This window comes from Choloepus didactylus, chromosome 1 (genome assembly GCF_015220235.1).
Source record: "Choloepus didactylus isolate mChoDid1 chromosome 1, mChoDid1.pri, whole genome shotgun sequence".
Classification (NCBI taxonomy): Eukaryota; Metazoa; Chordata; class Mammalia; order Pilosa; family Megalonychidae; genus Choloepus; species Choloepus didactylus.
In genome coordinates, this window is record NC_051307.1 from 211,572,589 (window position 1) to 211,599,738 (window position 27,150).

At 38.4% G+C, this 27,150-nt stretch overlaps 1 protein-coding gene and 1 pseudogene across 24 annotated transcripts in view; one reads left to right on the forward strand and one right to left on the reverse strand.

Annotated features, from left to right (window-relative positions):
• The window catches only part of LOC119505938 (sarcolemma associated protein), a 200,834-nt gene extending 189,762 nt beyond the window's left edge, over nucleotides 1-11,072 (forward strand). For 6 of the 24 annotated variants that reach the window (XM_037798866.1, XM_037798904.1, XM_037798919.1 and 3 more), the window contains 2 exons: nucleotides 3,741-3,875; nucleotides 7,282-11,070. In XM_037798866.1, the coding sequence (XP_037654794.1) occupies nucleotides 3,741-3,875; nucleotides 7,282-7,374 (228 nt within the window). In that variant the 3' untranslated portion in view covers nucleotides 7,375-11,070. Of the gene's footprint in view, nucleotides 1-3,740; nucleotides 3,876-5,859; nucleotides 5,950-7,281 lie in introns of all 24 variants that reach the window. The other 18 variants (XM_037798898.1, XM_037798881.1, XM_037798922.1 and 15 more) reach the window with 5 other exon arrangements.
• An 11,187-nt stretch (nucleotides 11,073-22,259) lies between these two features.
• The window catches only part of LOC119526939, a 28,970-nt pseudogene continuing 24,079 nt past the window's right edge, over nucleotides 22,260-27,150 (reverse strand).

Here is a 27,150-nt window from a genome sequence, read left to right on the forward strand (position 1 = left end):
GAGAATTCATCAGTAGAGTTTGGTCTCAAAAATATAAATACCCAGAATTACATTGTTAATTTTTATCTACTAGTTAGTTGGCCTTTATGAGAAGCCCTTTATATCAGAACATTTACTTAGTTGTTCATCTTTCAAAGAGAGTATCATATTTAACTTGAACTTTCTTAAGGCAAACTGGGACCACACCATAATGCTGTCCAAACCCCTCAGGTGAAACTGGCATGGAAAGTTACTTAAAATTTATTTAATAGCCAGCCAGCCAAACACATGTTCTCTCTTTCCCTCCCCCTTTCCCCTTCTTCCCAAATGTGCATGTTCACTTTTCATGTCATTTTGCTTAGAGCCTTTGACTTGGTTGACTTTTAAAAAAAAAAATCATGTATTCAATGGTGAGGGTTGATTTTGGCCTGGAGATGCCACCCAGCCTATTAGCAAGCAGCACAGGTACTTTTCACTTCCATAAGTCTTGAAATTGATGTTGCAGCAGTAAGAGCTATGTTCAGCCCTGGCAGCCTCGTTCTACTCCCTGCCTTGACTCCTGGCCAGCTTGATCCATTGCTCAGGGGCCACCTAGTTGTAGAGTCCATTAAATGAGGATTCATTGCAAATTTGAAAGAAGCTGAAGACAACTCTTTTTCTTTCATAATGAATTTTCCCCAAATTGCTTTTAAAAGTTCTGTTTAATTGATGCAGTTTTTATTTACACTTTCCTTTCCTTATAATATCCTGAAATTGAAAATGATTATTGTTTTTCTGTCTTCATGTTTGTTCCTAAAGGGGGAAAAACTGTAAAATTTTTAATTTACATGTGGACATACTGATTTTGTAATGTGTTTGTTTTTATCTTCTTGCTAAGGATATGTGTTTTCGAAGAAATCTGATTTTATTTGATTGGAACACAAATTTTGTGCCAAATATCCTCATATTTAATACTGTAAGCACTTTGTGTCCTTCCAGTCCATATGCCCTAAGTATTTCAAAATCTGGGAAGAATGCTGTGGTTGGAAGATGATTCTGTTGTATGTTACTATGAATACGTTAGCCATTTTGTTGCATTATTTATTTGCCTGTTTTCAGTCACTGAGCAGTTGGTGTGAAATGCTTTATTTAACTGTTTCTACAAATGGCAGTGGCATGTTGTCACAGAATCTAAATTGTTGATAGTCTTTGGATTGCATTAAATGCAGCAAGTTTAAAAATATGTCTGATCTTGTCAATATGTTTCTTCTCTATTTTCTTGTTCAGTGTTTTCCATTGTGAAATGATCTGTGGTCATCACACTCTTTTGTAATGTGAAATTTTTCTCTTTCTGTTTGTCCTGATGTCAACCTATTGGATGCTAGTCTGTAACTAAAATGGTCTTTAATGAGGTTCTTATCTCTTTGTAATCCACTGAAAATGAATTATTACCTTTTATTAACATGCATATATTCCTTTTCAACATTTTCCCTTTGTTTTCCTTTCTCTCATAGACCCATGTTTAATGTGCACAGTATCATGATTATATATGTTCAGCACTCTAACAAGCTAAAATATCACAAGCTAAGCAAGCCCATATATGATTCTTTTTATGAAGAACGAAAAGATGTTGGTAATACTGTGTGGTGTTTCCCTATTCATCAGGATTGAGCTAATTTCTCACTTCAGAGTTAGAAAGAATGAAAATATCATTCAAGCTAGGTGTGAAACTAGGGCTGCAGAAGGTGGCCTTTGTTCCACTAATTAGATTTTACATATGTGGTAGCTTTTATTTGAACTTTTAACAAAGAAAAAATACATGAGAAAAGTAAATTTTAACTTTCAGTATTAAGAGAAAAATAACACTGTATCATCTTTATATTTGACTCTAGAAAGTATATATTTTAATTTAGAAGGGATATATCTGATTTAAGAATTCATAAAACATTGACCACACAAATCCACCCTGCAAAGTCTGTCTCAGGAAAGTTGTCTGGCTTCACCATCTTGCCCTGGAGCCAGAGTCATTCCCACCCCCTTCTCATACTTGAGTAAGCAGCAGGATCCTCCTGGCTGAGTTGCCTTCCTGTGGTTCTGCTTCACAACTCCTAGAATAGAGAAATGATTAACTGCTTTTGTGTAAAGGGCAGGCTGAATGTAAGGTTAGTGGAAAAGGAAAGTGAGGGAAACTTTTGGTCAACAAAAACTACTTTTCACTTACTCTTTTTTTCACTTATTCTTTATTAATCACTGTTAAGAATCTTCTGGATCATTGAGAATTGATTATATTGTAATGTGCAGAGGCTAGTCTAGTGCACTGAATTTGCCTTGGTTGGCCGCTGATAACTTGCCTTCTGGAAGGAAGTCCACAGAACTCCATATCTACTGAAAAAAAGCAGTCATAAAGCAATGAATCTTACTTTTTAGTTCATTCTCTGGCATGCTACCCAGGCTTGTTCTGGGAACATTGTTAAGCTACAGAGAGTTTCATTCATATTTTACCTCCCTCTCTGTGCCCATATCTTTCTTCCTACTTTCTGGTGACCTTTATGTTGACCCTAAGCCCCCTCCCCCAATCTCCTCCATCTGATGTTTTTATACATTTCATCCTTTTTAAAATTTATCTTTGGAGTACGTAATGATGGGCTCCTAATTAACCACTCCAAAGTATTTGCATTTTTCAGAGGCACCATTATAAAGTTGTTCTTTGTTGAGGAATTTCTACAATATAGGTAGAAAGGAACTGGAGACTTTTCAACCTTGTGGGCTGTATGTAGGGAAAAGGAGGAACTTTTCTGGTATGCCACACCCATAGTATAATTATTTTATACTCCATTCTTGTCTTTCTGTCTCCCTTCTAAAGTCCTTCAGAGGTGGCGGAGTGAGGTAACAGGTCACAACAAAGGCACAGCCAGCAGCAGAACAGTCTCTGCTCTTTGAGTGGTAGCCCAGCTTGCATGTAAGAGGCGATATCTAGAAGTCGAACCTATCTAGAATCCAGCCTCCTGGAGCCATTTAAAGAGCAAATGACATTGTGTTTCACATTTGTCTTACCTGTGTTCAAAAGATAACTAGTCCTTCTGAAAGTTAAATTATATACAGTGAACTGTTTTTCAGAGCAGGAATGGTATGTTTCATTATGGAAAAATTTCAATCAGAAACAGATTTTTTAAAATTACTTTTAATTGATGCTTAAAAGTTTTGAAGTAGACAGATAAATTGACTCAGTCATAGTGGTAGCTGTCAGATATATTTCTCTGTTTTATTTGCCTGGAAAATTTACTTATCCAGAATAATTTAATTCTCAATGATGCTGGGTAAAGGGAGGCCTACTTGGAGTTAATACTTTTTACGTCAAGACTAAAATAACTTGGCTGGCATTACTTACTAGAATATAAACTCAGGCTTCCAAACCTTGCCATTTAATTAGGCCATGGAGTTTTTCTTCACCTGCTCTCCTTTGCTTGGTTTGACATTTTCCTTTTCTCCTGTAACTCACTTAGTGGAAAAAGTGACTCTGTATATTAGGAACAGATGACAAAATGGTGACTTCTGTTATTTTTCTTTTTAACTTCAGGGCCAGAAAATTGTTACTAGGATCAAATCAACACTAAAGCCTTCTTATTATGAGTGTAAATGATTCTTACCCCCCTTGAAACAAAAATAGTTTAACTTTGGTGTTACAGATGACTAAATAGAATCTGGTATATAAGCCTAACTAGAACCATAGCTTCACACCTATTTTAAGTTGAGTCTGCACACTCTTTTTTCTTTGCCTTTAGTATGAAAAGACACAGACTGTACTCTCAGAACTGAAGTTGAAGTTTGAAATGACTGAGCAGGAAAAGCAGTCAATCACAGATGAGCTCAAGCAATGTAAAGACAACCTGAAGCTGCTCCAAGAGAAAGGAAACAATGTAAGTCTTTGCAAACTTTGGTTAAGAGTTAGGGGAGAGCCCTAAAATTTATTTTCAGAGGACTTTATTACTGATTTGGAAAACTAATGACCTTTAATACAAATGAACTAAGCTTTTCATTATGTAAATTCCATGATGGAATCACTATGCTGTCAAAATTTTGAGTTAAGAATTTACCCCTTTAATCTATAGCCCTAGAAAAGCTAAGAACTTCCTGGAGGAAGAGCCTTGTTTGCAGGAAAGCAAATTACCTAGGAACTGTCACCTTTTCTCAGAATGAGTCTGAAGTTCTGTCACTAAGCCATCATCTGCCTCTTATTTCTCCCCTTTTGGGAAATGAAGCACTATACGCCAGGGAATTTCCTATGAGAAAATAGTACCTGTTGACTCCTTAGCATTTGGCTCTACCAAAACATAAAGACAATTCCGTTTTTCATTTTATACTAATTTTGTCACTAAGGCACATTCCTAAAACTCACAATGTCTTTTTGGCCTCCTGTAAATATTAGAAAATGTATTTCTGTAGGACTTTTTGAATGTGTGTGTGAATGTGTAAAATTGGGACATTTTGTTATAAATTGAATTTTAAAATATTAATTTGTTTTTCATTTACTAGAAAGGCAGATGGTCTTTTAAAAGGTGTTACACTAAATAAATGTTGTGTTGTATGTTTTGGTGGTCATTGCCTTCGTGGGCCCTAACTGATAGATGTTCAGTGTGGTTGGTTGTGCTCTGACTTATTTGAAGCCTGTCACAGCTTGAACACTGCAGTGGATGTCAGCCACATGCTTCCTATGGAGGAAGGCACTCTGCTTAACTTGCAGCACAAGTACAAAATAGTGATGTTGCATGGCCATCCAGTTACACAGTTGTACACAGAGTGTTCATGAGTTGTGTCCAACTGTCCTTCGCTAAAGAAAGTCTTTGTGTTTAGACGATCAAGGCTTGCTGCTTAAGTAGACGTCTTTTAGAAGTTGATGAATTGGGTGTGGAGGCTTTATGCTAAGCGAAAGTGGATTACATTTATTTTTGAAAATACAGATTACAAAACTCTTCTGAAATCACATCACAGTGGTTTGGTTACTTCTCTCATGTTAATTCACATCCCTCTGATTGTGGAATTTTAGTCCAGTTCCTTCCAAATTAATCTATGAAGATATCTAGCATCATCAGAATGGATCCCCTGTCCTGTTAGATTAGAATCTTTTAAAAAGTAACCTTGCCGTTATCATATATAATTCCAAAAATAATTCACCTTTAAGGAATTTCCCTTTTTGTGTGTGATTTTTGGATATTGGACACATTGTAAAATGTTAATCTGTAATAACACTCATAGTAGTGTTATTACATTTCCTATTTTTAAAATTAAATACTTCCCATTTTAAAAATTAATTATATTTTGGTAACATAACTGAAAGCCCTGAGTCTCAGCTGCCTGTCTTTATACAGGAAATGTTTATCATACATTGTATTGGTTCTCTTGCCTGATTAAGAAAGCCATACAAGGCATTTATTTGTAAGCTTGGAAGGAATACCATCTCATAGGCAAAAGAATTTTTTTTTAAAGGCTTTGATCAGAGGAAAAAATAAGTCCTAGCCATTTCCCAGGGAGTACATTGTCAAATAATGAATTCTGGGTATGGAAAAAAAATGTACTGTGAAGCAGACCATCAGTTGGTGAAGTCTTTGTCATTGCTTTGTCTTAACATGTTACATTTTATTAAGGTACTAGGGATGCCCACACTGCCCATTGACTTCAGCTGTTCTTTTGAAACTGGTAGCTTGCCAACTTACATACCACAGTCCATCATTCTGGATTGTGTTAGATGTCTTTAAAATGTTTGAATCAATGCAAAACCTGAGTGCTGTTACTTCTATTACCTCAGTCTTCCTCTCCCACCCACCCCCCTGGGGTCTGAATCATCTTAATCTGATTTTTTTTTAATAGCATAAAATGATTTTTAATATCCCTTCCCTTCTTTAGCCTTCCATTTTACAACCCGTCCCAGCCGTATTCATCGGCCTATTCCTGGCTTTCCTGTTTTGGTGTTTCGGTCCATTGTGGTAGAGAAAGGTACAAGCACAACTGTTGAGTCCTTGTCTGTTTGTCCCCGTCACCTGTTTGTGCCATATTTGTAATATAGTGCATGGCAAAACCACACAGGTATTTTGTTACCTGAAGCAAACCCTTCATTTAGTATGCCATGTATTGTGTCATACCAGTGAACTGAGCAATCAACTAATCACATAACATTTTGTCTTGTTTCCTTTGTAGTAATGCTAACCATGAATTTATTCTAACCTAACCAGTTAATAAGCTTTCTTTAACTGAGTCTTTGTTCCTCGTAAACTGGAATAAACTGTAAATTGCTACAATATTAGTACCCCATTCCCAATTACATGTTTAATCAGATTTGAATGAGAAATGAAGAGTTTGCCTCTTTGAAGTTTTCAGCCAGCTTTCTTCCCCCTCCTCCTTCTTCCCTTCCATAGTGTAGAGTTTCTTTGTTTCCACCCTTTGCCTATGTATACCAGGCTGTGAAGATGAAAAAGAAAGAGATTGGCATAATGGACCATTGGCTCACAATCTTAACGATAATGTGCACTTAATTGTGAGAGTATAAATCTATCTCATACCTTTCTGAGCATTGATCTGCAATATCAGAATATTTCTTTAAAAGCTAAGTTTCTCATTAAGACCTTAGAACACAAGTGAAAATAAAGTTTTCATCCAAGGCAAGTTAACAGGGAACAGCCCATCCATGCTCTCCTTTAACTGGCATGCATGTTAGTACATGTATATATAAGATGATCACAGGGTGATTGGAGGTCTTTATCAAAACCATCAGACAGCCTAGGTCCCCTAATGGTACTTTCTTATGTTGAACCCCATCTGATTTTGCCTTTTGTGGTTTCAAATTTGCGGATCAAAGCCTTGGTCATTTTCTTTCTGTCACCTTTACCCAACACCCCTTTTGTAAACCTGTCCCAAAATGTGAGTCTGGTTTTCATCAAGAAATAAACATTTGAGGCAAAAGACATACTGTAGGTGTCTCTGTACATCAGTTATGTTGGAATATACAGACACAGGAGTAAATAAAGCAGGCTGAGCCCAGAGGGTTTCTTAGAAGTCACTTCTAGTTTTCAGCTGTAACAAAGTTGAAAACTGCCAAACACTTGCCCACATTGTGGTCCTCTGACAGGATTCCTGCTCTTATGGCTCTCCTCACACCTATGCCCCCCCACCTTTTTTTCTTTTCTCTTCAAGATTTATTCTTATCCATGCAAAGATAAGAGTTTTTCTAGTGTTCTGTTGAGTATTCAGGACTCTCTGGAACCAAGGGATTAATAGGTATGAACAGAGAGGGGAGAATGTGATATTGACTCTTGGTTTCTTTCCACACAGAAACCCTGGCCCTGGATGCCCATGTTGGCCACCCTGGTTGCAGTGACAGCCATCGTGCTGTATGTGCCAGGTCTGGCCAGAGCTTCTCCATGAGAGCGTTTCTTGAGTCCGTACACCGTCCTCCCTCTAGAAGCTGGCATCACACTCATGCTGGGGACAAACAGAACCATTTTCTTCCTTTTTACCTCTTAAAACAGCAAAAGTGCAAGAATACAGCTGTAGGGTCATTGCTTTAAATTATATAAAATGTATCTGTCTATAAAGAGAATATAAAATCGTGACTTTATTCTACTGCGAGCAATAATTTGCTTGCGATTTTTCATGTAATTTTTAAATTAGTATGTTGAGATTCTAAATATTATGGTGGCCTAAAGTAGGCTTCTTGGTACACCAAATTATTTATAACATTAAATTTATGGATATTTTACTCTGAATTCTGATGACCAGATAATTCATTTTTCTGATTCGATAACCACCCAAACCAAACAACCAATACATACATGGGAAGAGAGGCCCTGTGTGCTCAGTGCCTATCAGTTTGAAATATATACACATATATATATATATATTTTTTACATATTTACGCCATTTTTACTTGTTATAAAACCACTGAGCTATTGGGAACAAGACTTAGAAGCAACTATTTGCGTGGATTTTTTTTTTTTTTTTAAGGAAAAAATATGGTTGGAAAATACTCTGTTTTAGGTGAAAATTCCGAGAATATATACATGCTTGATCGGCCTTAATGTGACTTGAAGATGTGGAGGAGGACATCAACTTTGAAAAACTTTCCATGAGAGTGTGTATTTTCTTGAGCAAACTGAAGTATTTCTGGGAGCAAAAACATAGTAATTACATAATTTCAGTGCAGTGAACCAAACTGTTGAGTCAATTGGAATGTAATTTATTAAACCTCATGTATTTAAAGAGATATTTTCTTTAAAAGCCAAGTTACTTTCTCATATACAGCATTTTTAGGAAGCATGATTTTTTTTTTCTATCATCTTTTCCTCCAAGCATGTTCAATTGAAGAAAGAATTACTATCACTTTAGATAAGATTAATTGGTTATGATATTATGGAGCTAATTCATGTTCAAGGTGAGCTGTTGTTACCTACCAACAGATATCCTGGTTGGGTATGCAAATGGTTATTTTCTTTTTATTGTTGATAATTGGGAAGTTCTGTTAATGAGAAGCACTATTTCCAAGATTAACAGTGTTCCATGCACAATGAAGCACCTAAACACTGCTTGTGTTATAAATTTAAAACACAGAAGTAAAAGTTTAGCTATGGTTTTGTGTAGTACCACAGTTATGTCAATAAAGTTTATTTAGGTCATGGAATATCCTAAAGTATCACATGGTTAAATTTTTCAATCAATGAAGACTTGGAGGGAATGGCAATGAATTGATTTAAATGTTCTGTGGCAATCCACAGTTCTAGCAAAATATTGAAATAGAAGTTTAGGATATAATCTGCCTTGTGTGTTTGACAGTCATTGTTTCTACTTTAAAGGTATATTTTAAGCCATTTGGGATTTGTTGGGAGGATCACTAGATTTATGGAGGAATTAGTCACAAATGACTTGTGGAAAATACTGTCATATAGTTCATTTCACCATTTTCTGTTGCAGGAAGCCACTCCACCACAAAATGCTAATATGCCAGTGGTACCCAGTACCTCTTGTATATAGGTTATTGCAAATATTGTTCTGAAATGCTTAACTTCAGAATTACATTTTTTAAAGTAAATAATTGTTTTAAATCTATTTTGTAAAGATATAAAGTACAATAGAATTTCTGGAGTACAGATTAAACTATTTGCACTAACACACGTGATGTGCATGATTTAATAAAATAACTTTACTCTCCCTATGTATTTTTGAGTTGGATAATCATTGAAATTCTTAGTGCTGATTCTGCTATTGGATTGTTGGTAGTTTTTTCCTGAAATGAGTCTTTATGCAACATAACATATTTTGATGTTCTTCAGAGTCTAAAAGAAAACACTGAGCTGTTTCCTCTAAGTTTTATTAGCCTTTTATTTAAGTTACTGCTTGAATTTTTTCCCCATATTGTTAAAACGTGACTCCCTTGCCAGACACCTCTTTTTAAATGTAAGATCTGGTATCAATATTTACTTTATTTACATTGATAAGTGGGTTTTTGTAGTTACTGCCTGTTTTTCTCAAGAATATAAATGTGCCTATTCATAAACAGTACCTCCGGTTTTGTTCAGTTCACTTCCAGGTTAAATAAAGAATAGGATTATTCCCTGTTAATGTAGAGTCATTAAGAAGTTTTAAGCATAGCGGTTAAGAATTGAATGACCTTATCATGGTACATTTAAGAAACATTCAAAGGTGCTATATGGCTGGGTCAGAAAATAAAAAGAACGTGGCATTTGAAGCTAAACAGATCTGTAATGGCATCTTGGCTCTGCCTTTTATCCGCTGTTTTTAACCTTGGGCAAATCACTTATCTTCTCTGAGTCTCCATTCCTCATCTATAAAATGGGGGGAAAATATCTATATTTTTGGTGGTAGTATGAAAATTTAAAAAATAATGTATGTGAAGTGCCATACAAGTAGTAAATACGTATTTATGAGAATGTCATACTGGAAAAAATAATATAAATATTAAAGGTGAACCAGTGCATCTATTTAAAATGAATTGACTGAACTGTTGAAAATCTGTGTGTGAGTGACATATGACTGCAATATAATGAATCCTAAGAAAGCATCATCAGTGATGGAGATACCTAGCTATGTTTGTCCCCTTCATAGTTACCTCTTTTGGAAGTAATGAGCTTCTTTAGGTAATGTGCCAATTGCCCACAACCCTTTTGGAATTCCTATTGTAATTGTCCTCAGAGTCGTTTTGGATCACGTGAAAAACAGTTACATGGCTGTATAGTCAGAGGCTTTCAACCAAAACAGTACTGCCCAGCTTGATCTCTCACTTTAATCACCAGACTTGACAACATCTACCCCATTCCCACCAACCCCACCCAGTGACTTTTGGCTGCTTCCAGTGATTATATCTACTTTCAAAATGATGGAAATCTGCTACTAGAGAGAAAAAAACGGTATGCAAGTCACAGCATTAAAAATGTGCTGCTTTACTCCAAAAAAATCCATCTCTGGAAATTTATTCTGAGAACATAATTGCACAAAAATTTAACTACCAGGATACCACTGCAGCATTGTTTGTAATAGTGACAAATAAACAACCTAAATATCCAGCAATGAGAGATTGGTTAAATAAATTAATATTGTTACCTTACAGGTTACTGTGCTTACAAAGTATGTGGAAAGATATTCATACTATATTAATTAAATTAAGTCCATTAAGTAAAAGAAACAGTATAGATTAACCCTGGTTTTATAAAAAAAAAAATGTGGACAAAGAGGACATGTTTACAGCAGGAGGACTTGGAAAGATTTATACCTAGGCTACAGTAGTATTTTCTCTGGGTGAGTTTGATTGTGGGTGAATTCCCCTCCCCGTTTACAATTTTTGGTTTCTTTTAGTAGTAAACATGTGGCTTTTGTAAATTTTGTAAAGCTATTTGGCTTTGCTTTAAATCAGGGGAAAAAAAAAAGAGTTCTGCATAATTCCAAATTAGCTACCATAATTTTGAGTGAGTGTTTAACTTGCCAGAGTACCTACTGTTGAAGGAGCTAATGTTCATTTGCACTTATGAATTCTAGTATGTTCACTTAAAAATCAGTCTTACAATTTGAAACATCCTTTTACATATGTATACATATGTACATAGAATTATAATGCTGAAGGGCCTTCGTAGTCAGTCTTACCTTTTTGCCTATCAGGGGAAAAAAACAGTTTTTGACTTGGGGTTATACTAATAGTTAGTCAAAAAGTTGAGAACCAAATTGTTTATTTCTTTGTCTGCTATTCCACATTGTGTCTCCAGGTTTTGATGATTTTACATCCATTCACTTAAAGATTTATTGATTGTCTGCTATGAAGCACTGTGCTAGATGGTAGCAATACTCAGTCCCTATCTTTTGAGAACTTTTGCTATAGAAGAGAAATACAGGTGAGGAAACTGGCAATTATAGTACAGTGCAATCAATACAGGAGGACACAGAGCTTGTAGAGCCATAGAAGAGAGGGCCATTTCCTCTCTCCTGCAAATACCCAAACATTCAAGCCAGGGACATCTGGCTGTGGAGCCAAAGGTCAGTTTCACTACTAGGTGATCAGAGTGTACAGGATTATTTTTCTTTTAAAGTACTTGACTTTGCAAACCATTAAGATCTAAGATTGATTTTCTTGGGAAAGGCATTGTGTACTGTCGTGGGGTTTTGTCTTGTTAAGTGGTTTGAACTGTACCTTACAAGTAACAGGTATCTAGTGAAGGATTTTCTTTTTTAAGCCAGGGAAAAGTGCCTTGGCCAGACTGGCTCTTTGCAGTCTCCTGTTGATGGGCTGGCATGTAGATTGCATGGAGTCAATAATAACCCCTTCCACATGGAGACAAGTGGGCACCATATCTTATTCCATATGTCTGCAGTGCTACTCATTCAGATTAGTCGACTGTAAATTTCTTCTTAAATATTTAGCATGTTTCATCCCAGATCTTATGATATGTGACTTTGTTACCCTGTCAGGCAAGGACGCTGAGATAAAGGCTTAAAGGATAAGGAGGAGAGGGGGAGGTAGAGGAACTTCTGTTGGTTATGCTCCCGCTGTCCACAGCTGGTATTTACTTCCTCTTTTCATTTTGACCTCTGCAATTGGCCAGAGTTCATCTAGGTAACCAGACTTCATTTAGCAGAGATCCAAACTTCTACTGTATGAAATTATATCCTAGGTTTTTTTGTTTTTTTTTCTTAAATATATATATATATATAAATTCAGTTTTATTGAGATATATTCACATACCATACAATCATCCATGGTGTACAATCAGCTGTTCACAGTACCATCATATAGTTGTGCTTTCATCACCCCAATCTATTTTTGAACATTTTCCTTACACCAGAAAGAATCAGAATCAGAATAAAAAATAAAAATAAAAAAAGAACACCCCAATCACCACCCTGCATCCCACCCTATTTTTCATTTAGGTTTTGTCCCCATTTTTCTACTCATCCATCCGTACACTGGATAGAGGGAGTGCGATCCACAGGGTTTTCACAATCACACTGTCACCCCTTGTAAACTATATTGTTATACAATTGTCTTCAAGAGTCAAGGCCACTGGGTTGGAGTTTGGTAGTTTCAGGTATTTACTTCTAGCTGCTCCAATATATTAAAACCTAAAAAGAAAACACACTTTTATATATTTGTTTATCCCATCATCTTGTTCCACACAGAATTTCAAGTAGACTTCCCCGCTTAGACAGCATTCCTTTCCCTTTCAATGCAGGAATCCTTTTCCTACTTTCCTGCTAGGTTGAGATCCTCCTGGAGGGTTCTTCAAGCAGATTAGAGAAGAGCACCAAAGGCACTAAAAACCTTGACCATTTCTAGTTCTTGCGTCCTAGGTTTCTGCTGTTAATTACTTTACTGTCCATAAAACTTTTGCATAGTTGTTATCATTCTGATTTTGGTTGAAAACTTGTTCTGAGATAATTAACCTTTGCTTGTTTAACCTCTCCCCTAGCCTCGCACCATGCACAGCATAGCTAATCTTCAAAGAGTTTATGTGTTTTGGATATTTTTAACCAAACTTTTTTGTCCTTATAAAGTCACATTTTCTTCTATAAACAAGATACATGTTTTGGCCTTGTTTTATAGCAATGTCATAAAGAACTATTGTTATTAATTACCTTTTGCTATGTAACAAATTACCCCAAAACTTAGCAGCTTAAAACAGTAATCATTTATTTATTCACACAGTTCCTGAGGATCAGGAATTCAGGAGTGGGTTAGCTGGGCAGTTTGGCTCAGGGTCTCTTATAACATTGCAGTCAAGCTTTTCGCTGGGTTTTATCTGAAAATTTGCAAGCTCATTCAGGTGTCTGTCAGCCAGAGGCTTAAGTTCCTCACCTCATGGGCGTGTCCATAGGGCTGATCACTAGCAGAGCAAATGATCCAAGAGAGAGCAAGAGCGCAAGGGATGGAAGCTAAACAAAGATGGAAGCTGCCCTCTCTTTTATAACCTGAGCTCTGAAGTGACATACCACCACCACTGCCATGTTCTATTGATCACATAGACCAACGCTGGTGCAGTGTGGGAAGGGGTTACCCAAAAGCATAGATATTAAGAGCCAACAGGGATCATTGGAAGCCATTTTGGTGACTGTTTACTCATCTAGCTTCCCATTAAGAAATTTACGAATTGTTGAAAGACTTCATTTTATGAAATGTATCAAAATAGACAAGCTAAAGGGACTTCTGTAAGAATTGCATTCTTCTATCATTGATAGTAATTTACTCTAAACAAGTTGTAGGAAGTCCAAAATAAGAGAGCACTTAGGAAATACATTTCTTTGGATGATGAATTATCAAGTTTTGTGCTTGATTATTTAGAATTTAAATTTAGAATTTTTTATCAAGATTTCTCAAAGTAGATAGTTACCTTAAAACTGTGTCCTCCATCCTCAGCCTCCATGTGAAAAGCTATGGGGGCAGTTTTTACTGGACACTGGGCTAGATTCACCTCTCCTCAAAGTTTATCCCTCATTCCCTGGGCTGTTTAGATCTCAGTAAATATTTAATGCATAAAGGAATAGAATCCAAGTCTGAAGCTCGACTTGTATCATTACTTTCTGGTTGTTGGTGGTAGCCACTGGTTAATCATATGATGGTGTGCTCTCTGATCTAGAATAAAAACGCTTAGTGGCAGTGAACATCCCCTTACCATGAATGTAAGTTGACTGTGGAAGAGGACCTTGTTTCTTACAAATATCTAGCCTTATTAAAACTTTACATTTAAACATCACAGTGAGAAAAGCTGGACCTAGCTTTGACCAATTACCAGGTACATAGGTGTTGAATAAGTATTTATTTATGACCTGCTTTGTTTCAGTAAGATTTTAAGATTACCTACACAGATATACAAAATACGAAATAGCATGGTTAAAATTGGTGGGGGGAGGCGGGGCAAGATGGCGGACTGGTGAACTGTATGTTTTAGTTACTCCTCCAGGAAAGTAGGTAGAAAGCCAGGAACTGCGTGGGCTGGACACCACAGAGCAATCTGACTTTGGGCATACTTCATACAACACTCATGAAAACGTGGAACTGCTGAGATCAGCGAAATCTGTAAGTTTTTGCGGCCAGGGGACCCGCACCCCTTCCTGCCAGGCTCAGTCCCGTGGGAGGAGGGGCTGTTAGCTCCGGGAAGGAGAAGGGAGAACTGCAGTGGCAGCCCTTATCAGAAACTCATTCTACTGATCCAAACTCCAACCATAGATAGACTGAGACCAGACACCAGAGAATCTGAGAGCAGCCAGCCCAGCAGAGAGGAGACAGGCATAGAAAAAAACAACACGAAAAACTCCAGAATAAAAGCGGAGGATTTTTGGAGTTCTGGTGAACATAGAAAGGGGAAGGGCAGAGCTCAGGCCCTGAGGCTCATATGCAAATCCCAAAGAAAAGCTGATCTCTCTGCCTTGTGGACCTTTCCTTAATGGCCCTAATTGCTTTGTCTCTTAGCATTTCAATAACCCATTAGATCTCTGAGGAGGGCCCTTTTTTTTAATCCTTTTTTCTTTTTCTAAAACAATTACTCTAAGAAGCCCAATACAGAAAGCTTCAAAGACTTGCAATTTGGGCAGGTCAAGACAAGAGCAGAACTAAGAGAGCTCTGAGACAAAAGGCAATAATCCAGTGGCTGAGAAAATTCACTAAACACCACAACTTCCCCAAAAAAGGGGGGGTGTCCGCTCACAGCCATCATCCTGGTGGACAGGAAACACTCCTGCCCATCGCCAGCCCCATAGCCCAGAGCTGCCCCAGACAACCCAGTGTGACGGAAGCGCTTCAAATAACAGGCACACACCACAAAACTGGGCGTGGACATTAGCCTTCCCTGCAACCTCAGCTGATTGTCCCAGAGTTGGGAAGGTGGAGCAGTGTGAATTAACAAAGCCCCATTCAGCCATCATTTCAGCAGACTGGGAGCCTCCCTATACAGCCCAGCAGCCCAGAACTGCCCTGGGGGGACGGCACTCACCTGTGACATACCACAGTCATCCCTCAACAGAGGACCTGGGGTGCACGGCCTGGAAGAGGGGCCCACTTGCAAGTCTCAGGAGCCATACGCCAATACCAAGGACTTGTGGGTCAGTGGCAGAGACAAACTGTGGCAGGACTGAACTGAAGGATTAGACTATTGCAGCAGCTTTAAAACTCTAGGATCACCAGGGAGATTTGATTGTTAGAGCCACCCCCATCCCTGACTGCCCAGAAACATGCCCCACATACAGGGCAGGCAACACCAACTACACACGCAAGCTTGGTACACCAATTGGACCCCACAAGACTCACTCCCCCACTCACCAAAAAGGCTAAGCAGGGGAGAAATGGCTTGTGGAAAACAGGTGGCTCGTGGATGCCACCTGCTGGTTAGTTAGAGAAAGTGTACTCCACGAAGCTGTAGATCTGATAAATTAGAGATAAGGACTTCAATTGGTCTACAAATCCTAAAAGAACCCTATCGAGTTCAGCAAATGCCAAGAGGCCAAAAACAACAGAAAATTATAAAGCATATGAAAAAACCAGACGATATGGATAACCCAAGCCCAAGCACCCAAATCAAAAGATCAGAAGAGACACAGCACCTAGAGCAGCTACTCAAAGAACTAAAGATGAACAATCAGACCATAGTACGGGAGACAAAGGAAATCAAGAAGACCCTAGAAGAGCATAAAGAAGACATTGCAAGACTAAATAAAAAAATGGATGATCTTATGGAAATTAAAGAAACTGTTGACCAAATTAAAAAGATTCTGGACACTCATAGTACAAGACTAGAGGAAGTTGAACAACGAATCAGTGACCTGGAAGATGACAGAATGGAAAATGAAAGCATAAAAGAAAGAATGGGGAAAAAAATTGAAAAAATCGAAATGGTCCTCAGGGATATGATAGATAATATGAAACGTCCGAATATAAGACTCATTGGTGTCCCAGAAGGGGAAGAAAAGGATAAAGGTCTAGGAAGAGTATTCAAAGAAATTGTTGGGGAAAACTTCCCAAATCTTCTAAACAACATAAATACACAAATCATAAATGCTCAGCGAACTCCAAATAGAATAAATCCAAATAAACCCACTCCGAGACATATTCTGATCACACTGTCAAACACAGAAGAGAAGGAGCAAGTTCTGAAAGCAGCAAGAGAAAAGCAATTCACCACATACAAAGGAAACAGCATAAGACTAAGTAGTGACTACTCAGCAGCCACCATGGAGGCGAGAAGGCAGTGGCACGATATATTTAAAATTCTGAGTGAGAAAAATTTCCAGCCAAGAATACTTTATCCAGAAAAGCTCTCCTTCAAATTTGAGGGAGAGCTTAAATTTTTCACAGACAAACAAATGCTGAGAGAATTTGCTAACAAGACACCTGCCCTACTGGAGATACTAAAGGGAGCCCTACAGACGGAGAAACAAAGAAAGGACAGAGAGACTTGGGGAAAGGTTCAGTACTAAAGAGATTTGGTATGGGTACAATAAAGGATATTAATAGAGAGAGGGGAAAAATATGACAAACATAAACCAAAGGATAAGATGGCTGATTCAAGAAATGCCTTCACGGTTATAACGTTGAATGTAAATGGATTAAACTCCCCAATTAAAAGATATAGAGTCACAGAATGGATCAAAAAAAAATGAACCATCAATATGTTGCATACAAGAGACTCATCTTAGACACAGGGACACAAAGAAACTGAAAGTGAAAGGATGGAAAAAATACTTCATGCAAGCTACAGCCAAAAGAAAGCAGGTGTAGCAATATTAATCTCAGATAAAATAGACTTCAAATGCAGGGATGTTTTGAGAGACAAAACAAGGGGCAATTCAACAAGAAGAAATAACAATCGTAAATGTCTATGCACCCAATCAAGGTGCCAGAAAATACATGAGAGAAACACTGGCAAAACTAAAGGAAGCAATTGATGTTTCCACAATAATTGTGGGAGACTTCAACACATCACTCTCTCCTATAGATAGATCAACCAGACAGAAGACCAATAAGGAAATTGAAAACCTAAACAATCTGATAAATGAATTAGATTTAACAGACATATACAGGACATTACATCCCAAATCACCAGGATACACATACTTTTCTAGTGCTCATGGAACTTTCTCCAGAATAGATCATATGCTGGGACATAAAACAAGCCTCAATAAATTTAAAAAGATTGAAATTATTCAAAGCACATTCTCTGACCACAATGGAATACAATTAGAAGTCAATAACCATCAGAGACTTAGAAAATTCACAAATACCTGGAGGTTAAACAACACACTCCTAAACAATCAGTGGGTTAACGAAGAAATAGCAAGAGAAATTGCTAAATATATAGAGACGAATGAAAATGAGAACACAACATACCAAAACCTATGGGATGCAGCAAAAGCAGTGCTAAGGGGGAAATTTATAGCACTAAACGCATACATTAAAAAGGAAGAAAGAGCCAAAATCAAAGAACTAATGGATCAACTGAAGAAGCTAGAAAATGAACAGCAAACCAATCCTAAACCAAGTAGAAGAAAAGAAATAACAAGGATTAAAGCAGAAATAAATGACATAGAGAACAAAAAAAAACAATAGAGAGGATAAATGTCACCAAAAGTTGGTTCTTTGAGAAGATCAACAAGATTGACAAGCCCCTAGCTAGACTGACAAAATCAAAAAGAGAGAAGACCCATATAAACAAAATAATGAATGAAAAAGGTGACATAACTGCAGATCCTGAAGAAATTAAAAAAATTATAAGAGGATATTATGAACAACTGTATGGCAACAAACTGGATAATGTAGAAGAAATGGACAATTTCCTGGAAACATATGAACAACCTAGACTGACCAGAGAAGAAATAGAAGACCTCAACCAACCCATCACAAGCAAAGAGATCCAATCAGTCATCAAAAATCTTCCCACAAATAAATGCCCACGGCCAGATGGCTTCACAGGGGAATTCTATCAAACTTTCCAGAAAGAACTGACACCAATCTTACTCAAACTCTTTCAAAACATTGAAGAAAATGGAACACTACCTAACTCATTTTATGAAGCTAACATCAATCTAATACCAAAACCAGAAATAGAAGGGAACCTTAAAAGATGGAAAAATATTCCATGTTCATGGATAGGAAGACTAAATGTCATTAAGATGTCAATTCTACCCAAACTCATCTACAGATTCAATGCAATCCCAATCAAAATTCCAACAACCTACTTTGCAGACTTGGAAAAGCTAGTTATCAAATTTATTTGGAAAGGGAAGATGCCTCGAATTGCTAAAGACACTCTAAAAAAGAAAAACGAAGTGGGAGGACTTACACTCCCTGACTTTGAAGCTTATTATAAAGCCACAGTTGCCAAAACAGCATGGTACTGGCACAAAGATAGACATATAGATCAATGGAATCGAATTGAGAATTCAGAGATAGACCCTCAGATCTATGGCCGACTGATCTTTGATAAGGCCCCCAAAGTCACTGTACTGAGTCATAATGGTCTTTTCAACAAATGGGGCTGGGAGAGTTGGATATCCATATCCAAAAGAATGAAAGAGGACCCCTACCTCACCCCCTACACAAAAATTAACTCAAAATGGACGAAAGATCTCAATATAAAAGAAAGCACCATAAAACTCCTAGAAGATAATGTAGGAAAACATCTTCAAGACCTTGTATTAGGCGGCCACTTCCTAGACTTTACACCCAAAGCACAAGCAACAAAAGAAAAAATAGATAAATGGGAACTCCTCAAGCTTAGAAGTTTCTGCACCTCAAAGGAATTTCTCAAAAAGGTAAAGAGGCAGCCAACTCAATGGGAAAAAATTTTTGGAAACCATGTATCTAACAAAAGACTGATATCTTGCATATATAAAGAAATCCTACAACTCAATGACAATAGTACAGTCGGCCCAATTATAAAATGGGCAAAAGATATGAAAAGACAGTTCTCTGAAGAGGAAATACAAATGGCCAAGAAACACATGAAAAAATGTTCAGCTTCACTAGCTATTAGAGAGATGCAAATTAAGACCACAATGAGATACTATCTCACACCAATTAGAATGGCTGCCATCAAACAAACAGGAAACTACAAATGCTGGGGGGGATGTGGAGAAATTGGAACTCTTATTCATTGTTGGTGGGACTGTATAATGGTTCAGCCGCTCTGGAAGTCAGTCTGGCAGTTCCTTAGAAAACTAGATATAGAGTTACCATTCGATCCAGCGATTGCACTTCTCGGTATATACCCGGAAGATCGGAAAGCAGTGACACGAACAGATATCTGCACGCCAATGTTCATAGCAGCATTATTCACAATTGCCAAGAGATGGAAACAACCCAAATGTCCTTCAACAGATGAGTGGATAAATAAAATGTGGTATATACACACGATGGAATACTACGCGGCAGTAAGAAGGAACGATCTCGTGAAACATATGACAACATGGATGAACCTTGAAGACATAATGCTGAGTGAAATAAGCCAGGCACAAAAAGAGAAATATTATATGCTACCACTAATGTGAACTTTGAAAAATGTAAAACAAATGGTTTCTAATGTAGAATGTAGGGGAACTAGCAATAGAGAGCAATTAAGGAAGGGGGAACAATAATCCAAGAAGAACAGATAAGCTATTTAACGTTCTGGGGATGCCCAGGAATGACTATGGTCTGTTAATTTCTGATGGATGTAGTAGGAACAAGTTCACAGAAATGTTGCTATATTATGTAACTTTCTTGGGGTAAAGTAGGAACATGTTGGAAGTTAAGCAGTTATCTTAGGTTAGTTGTCTTTTTCTTACTCCCTTGTTATGGTCTCTTTGAAATGTTCTTTTATTGTATGTTTGTTTTCTAACTTTTTTTTCATACAGTTGATTTAAAAAAGAAGGGAAAGTTAAAAAAAAAAAAAAGAAAAACAAGGAAAAAAAGATGTAGTGCCCCCTTGAGCAGCCTGTGGAGAATGCAGGGGTATTGGCCTACCCCACCTCCATGGTTGCTAACATGACCACAGACATAGGGGACTGGTGGTTTGATGGGTTGAGCCCTCTACCATAGGTTTTACCCTTGGGAAGACGGTTGCTGCAAAGGAGAGGCTAGGCCTCCCTATGGTTGTGCCTAAGAGCCTCCTCCCGAATGCCTCTTTGTTGCTCAGATGTGGCCCTCTCTCTCTAGCTAAGCCAACTTGAAAGGTGAAATCACTGCCCTCCCCCCTACGTGGGATCAGACACCCAGGGGAGTGAATCTCCCTGGCGACGTGGAATATAACTCCCGGGGAGGAATGTAGACCTGGCATCGTGGGACGGAGAACATCTTCTTGACCAAAAGGGGGATGTGAAAGGAAATGAAATAAGCTTCAGTGGCAGAGAGATTCCAAAAGGAGCCGAGAGGTCACTCTGGTGGGCACTCTTACGCACACTTTAGACAACCCTTTTTAGTTTCTAAAGAATTGGGGTAGCTGGTGGTGGATACCTGAAACTATCAAACTACAACCCAGAACCCATGAATCTTGAAGACAGTTGTATAAAAATGTAGCTTATGAGGGGTGACAATGGGATTGGGAAAGCCATAAGGACCACACTCCACTTTGTCTAGTTTATGGATGGATGAGTAGAAAAATAGGGGAAGGAAACAAACAGACAAAGGTACCCAGTGTTCTTTTTTACTTCAATTGCTCTTTTTCACTCTAATTATTATTCTTGTTATTTTTGTGTGTGTACTAATGAAGGTGTCAGGGATTGATTTAGGTGATGAATGTACAACTATGTAATGGTACTGTGAACAATCGAAAGTACGATTTGTTTTGTATGACTGCGTGGTATGTGAATATATCTCAATAAAATGAAGATTAAAAAAAAAAAAAAAAAACTCCAGAAAAAAAAAATTGGTGGGGAAGGGGGAAAGAAGAAATTAAAACAAGAGTGAGGATATAAAATTGAGCACAGACTGAAAGGAAAGAAAAATCACCCCATGTCACCTTACTTATATGGTTCTAAGCTTTCTAATAACCAGCCTGGAAGTCCTGGTAGTTACCAAATTCAGTATCCATAAGATTAATAATAAATTATTGGGAACTATGAAGATTAAGTAGGAATTTCAGGGTTCTTTTTTTAATGCATGCTGTGTGATATGGGAGTCCTGAATATCTTCTCGAAAGTATTCTAAGTAAACAAAAGAAGATTAACTCCATTAAAACTGGGAGGGGTAAATACTGGTTCATTATAGTATTTGCTCTACTTTTATGTATATTTAAAATTCCCCACAATTGTAGGTGTTTTTTGTTTTCTTTTAATGTTTAAAAATATACAGCAGTCCTCATACTAATGGGGTGGCTTCAGTATCATCTTCAGTAAGTCAAGAACTAGGCATAGAGACCCATTCTCACAGCAGCTCCTCAACATTGTACTAGCTAATGCTTTATGACACAATGAATGAAATAGGGATTGGAAAGGAATATACAAAATTGTCATTTTCAGATCTTTTAATGATCTATACAGAAAATTCAAGAGAATGTATAAGTATTAAAACCCTTAAGAGTTGGATAAGGATTGCTCAATATAAGATCAACATACAAACCTCAGTAGTAGTGTTTTTGGTTTTTGTTTTTTTGTTTGTTTGTTTTGTTTGTTTTGTTTTTCCTGCTGCAAAAAACTTTATTGTTTACACTTGGTTCAGGACTTGTTAGAGGGTGGCAGGGTGGCTGGTTGAAAAGATGCCTCATGGCTGGAGGGAGGGGCTTAGGCAAAAGCCTGGATGCCAGGGGAATGCAGAGGGGCCCCCAAAGGCCTCTGGGCTCCAGAGACTCCTAGTCATGTTTGAGGGTGAGCCTTTCCAAGAGATACTCGCCCAGCCCCGCCTGTGGGACACCCAGCCTGCGGAGTTGGTCAGGTGGTCGCCCATCTTCTTGATGAGTTTTACCTCCTCATCTAGGAAATGGTTCTCCAGGTAGTCACAGACATGAGGATCTGTGTTGGCGGAACCCAAGGCCTGGTTCAGGTCCCTCTCCAAGACCAGGGCGGCTTCCATGGCTTCCGGGGTATTACCCCATTCATCTCGGGACAGCTTCTGCATGTCGTGGAAGAGGGGCAGCCACCGCTTTGGTTTTGCATCTTCAAGAGACGCTTGGTGCCCTCGCGCTTCTCCTTCACCAACTTGCGGAAGAAGTGGTCCCCGCCCTTCAGGGCCACATCCTCACAGTCGAAATAGAAGCCCAGAGAGAGATAGGTGTAGGAGGCCTGCAGATGCAGGTTGACCAGATGGTTGACAGATGCCTCCACATCAGCGGAATAATTCTGATGGATCTGGGAGTTCATGGTTGGTGACAATGAGGAGCTAACTACACAAAAAAACAGTGTTAGCTGGTCCCGGAAACAGGAGCTGGCCCAGGAGATGGTTCCGGAGGTTGCAACCGGAGAGGAAGTTGGAGGGTGGCTGAGGCTGAAGAGGTGGGGGAAGCGTCCCCGGGTCTGTTCCGTTCAAACACTGTTGAAGCAAGAGACAGATCTGCGGGACTGCCGGGCACACTGTCAAAAGTAGTTTTTTAAACACTAATACCAACTAATTTGAAAATGTAGCAGGAAAAAAAAGATCCCATGTATGATAGCAACAGAAATGATGAAGTAGGAATAAAAGATTTAAAAAGGATGTGCAAGACTTACAAAAATTACTGAACAACATAAAGGCCTGAATTAATAGAAAGAGAATAGAGAATATCATAAAGGAGAAGGCTCAGAGTCATAAAGATGTCAGTTCTCCCCAAATTAATCTGTAAACTTAATGTAATTCCAATGGGATGTTTCTTTGAATTTAACAAACTGATAAATTTATGAGTGAATTTAAAGGTTCAAGAATTGCTAAGAACTTCTGCAAAAGGAAAAGGATAGACTTGCTCCATCAAATTCCAAGGTTTATAATAAAGCTATAATGATTTAGAATGTAGCATTAGGGCAGGATAGACAAATACAACAGTGGAACAAAAGAGCTCAGAAATCAATCCAAGAGCCTATGGGATATGGTATATTGTATTAGAGGGCACATTATAAATCACTGGGAAAATAATTCTGTGGTTGGAGGACAGCTGGGTTTCCTTATGGGAAAAAAAAAAAAAAAGCCAGCCTTTATACCTTACAAAAATAAATCCCAGATGAATTAAAGAACTAAAACTACAAGAAAAAAAAGGGCAGAGGAGACCAATAATTGTATGGCCTTGGGATTGGGTCAATTTGGGAAGGTAAAGATAGATTCAACTATAGTAACATTAAAAACTTTTGTACAACTAATGATATTTTAAAAGAAGACAAACTGGGAAATGATAATTGCAACATATATAACAAAGGATTAGTATCCCAAATCTATAAATAACTACAATCTGGTAAGCAAAATCCAAAAGTGAAATGGTCAAAGGATATGAACTAGCATTTCCAAGAAAAAGAACCCAGATGGCCAATAAAATTTAAAAAGATCATTCAGAGAAATGCAAACTAAAACATCAGTGAGATATTTCACACCCATCACACTGAAAAATGCTGAAGATCCGACAATGCCAAGTGTTTGCAAATGTGTAAGAAAACAAATTATTCATTGCAGGTGGGACTGTAACTTGACATGGCCACTTGGGAGAGCAATTGCAAAATATTTAGTAAAGTTGAAAATGTGTAATACTTTGACCAGCAGTCCTCTTCTAGTTATTTATTTTAGAGAATCTCAGATATGTGTATGCAAGGAAATGTGTACAAAGATCCCTGTTCCCAGAGACACTCTCTTAATAGCAAAAACTTAGCAACAGTCCATCAGAAGGGAAACACATGAATTGTGGTATATGACTGTGTGATATAGATCAGTTGAAATTAATGAACTAGGTTTATGTATATCAACTTAGAGCTCAAACAATATTGAATGAAAAACAAAAATTACTCTGTTGTCTATATAGGAAAAGTTTAAGTATTGACTGGATTAATACCAACTCGGTATGTTTGCCTCTAGGGTGGTAGTAAAAGGGATATGAGATTTAGAGGGGTGAAGGAGAAACAGACATTGGCTTTACTGAAATGCATGTTTTATTACTTAAAAGAAGGGGGAAAAAGGCAAACGTGACAGTATTTAACGTGTTCATTTGAAGTGGCAGTTGCATGGATATTGCCCGTATTATCTTGCATGCTTTTTTTGTATTCGAAGAAAACAGTTCTATTATTTGTTTCCATTCTATCTGGAAACTCCCTGGAAACAGACTGTGTCTGTAAGAGTGGCATGTTTTACCTATACAACCTATGAGTACTGATTGGACAAGTATAAGTTGAGTAACCAAAAATCGCTCTTTATTTTGCTTTTTATTGTGCTTTTTTTAGACATTTTAATTGCATTAACACCATCCTTTAAAACTTTTGCCTCAGTATGCTGCTATCCTTGTGGTCAAAGGGCTATATGAAACACAGACTTTCAACAGCTAGGCCTCAAACAGGCTGTGACAACATCCCTGATAATTACAGCTTTGGTAGAAATTTCTGTGAAAGTGAGAAGGAATTCCTAATCGAGTGAGTTCTTTTCTGTCATCAGCTAAGGAGCCGACTCAGTCGAGCAAGTTGCTTTTCACCTTCTGGCCTCCCAGCACATTCTGCACAGAGCTGTTTATGGATAGGCCTTCCCTGGAGCAGCAGCCTTCTACTTTTTAGTTTAAATCTTCAAAATTTTAATGAATGGGTAAGTGTTGGCTAAGGTCACATTTCTATGATATTGCTGATCAGCAAATCCTAATCTAGGAAAAGCTGTCTCTTTGGTCCTGTCTGTCCAGTGGCAGTGAATCAGACTGGGTGTTTCAGTCAGCAGAGTGGTAAGCTGGAAAGCAGAGGGAACTGCCTGCTGATTGTAAAGCACGTAGGACTGTTAGCCAACATCTGAATTTTCAAGAGAAACCGAAAACTGGCTTTTTATGTCCATTCTCCGGGTTAAAAGGGAGGGGAAAATATACTGGATGTGAGGCAAACAAAACATGTCTGTAGACCCATTTTGGTCAGTGAGGTAACTAGCTGGCAACTGCAGTTATAATCAAGCCTAGATTTGTAAGGCACTGGAGGTGACTTGTGTCAAAATTGGACTTCACAGACCAACAAAATGTCCCATGAATTTGGTAGTTAAACTCAGGCTTGCCAACTTTTTACTTTGCCAAACAATGGCATTTAAAACAAAACAAAACAAAACAAATATACCAGCTACCATTTATTTCTCACCATTTCATTAAAGGCCATTTTAACACATAAAAAGTAGGTGCACCTAGTAGTGGTCCACAATTCCTTATGTGAAACCTTGAGGGCTAGATGTGTTTTAGAATTGGAATTTTAGATTATGGATGCATATAACACCCCATAATAAAGTGCAAAGTTTCTGTAGTGAACTGTAGGAATAGACAACTGAGCAGGTTAAGTAAAGGCTATAAATAAATGTCCTAAGTGTGTCTCCTAGTGTCTCCTACTGCACTGGTCCTAGTTCTAATCTCTGCTACCCACAACCCAATTCCTCTCAGGACTCCTCTTCTGTTACTGGAATGCACCTCTCCAGGCTGGCATAAGCTCACCAAGCCTGGGCTCTCTCAGCTATCCCTGTGTGTGGCAAGGTTGCCCTCCATGCTCAGTGCCTTCTGGAGCAGCTACGGTTTGTCAGGGCTTTTAAGAATGGCTCCCAGAAGGATGTGAACTGCAGAGAGCGCAGTGGAATTGTTGGTTCAAATTAGCTTCCTGCCCGTGCATTCTGAGGGAGCATTAAATTTTTGAACAACCAAAGCATATTGATGGCTCACACTGTCTCAGAATCAAATTACTTCTCCAGGGAGCCGCCCAAGAAATTGGGGGAGGAGGGCTTGGAGACAGAAGTTGAAGGGCAGGGAAGGGCTTGAAGGGCTTGTTGGGATGTAATAGGAAGGCATTGCAAGGAAAGGGTGGGGAAGTAAATGGTGTGAGGGAGTGGTTTCATGGAGCCCAGCGCTAGGCCTGGAGGAAGATTAGGGTTTGGAGAGGACTCTGGGAAGAGGAAGAGTTTTCAGATGGGAGAAATGATTGAGGTGAAAGAGAGCTGTATGTGTACCGGAGGGTGCAAAGGCTTTCCTGGTGCAGATGGAAGATCACGCTCTTGGTTTTGTGAGGAACCAGCAGGCTGGCTTAAACCAAAAGGAATCATGAAGCCACACTGCAGGGCATTTCTGTTTGCCTGTCTCCTTCCCAGTCTCCTCTGTATACTGTGGAAGCAGCCTCTCCCTGCTCGCAACCCCTGGAGGACTTTCCCTGTGATCTCCTACCTTGAGCATTTTCAGCCCCAGGAGTGGCTTCTACTGTAGCTTCTCTCTCCTTTTAAGCTGTAAACTCCTAATGGCACTCACCTTTGTCTTTCTCCAGCCCCCCACTGCCCTGGGAGGCATATCCTGCAGGTTTTCTCTTTATGCTTCCTGCCTTGGCCTCCCCATGGGGGTCACCCAAGTTTCCCCTTCTGTGTTATCTCCTGCAGTCCTTTGTAAGGATTCAAGTCTCAGGCTCCAGGCATTTATTGTGTTTTTATGATCAAAATTCTCATCCAGGCAGGATGTTTTCCATATCAGGAAGCATAAGAGGGTCCAGAGTGAACCATAGGAAGAGGAGTGGCGGTGATCACAATTTTCTCTGGTTCCTGGGTTGGCTTAGCACAAGAAAAGGAGTTGGATCCTTCACTCAGCT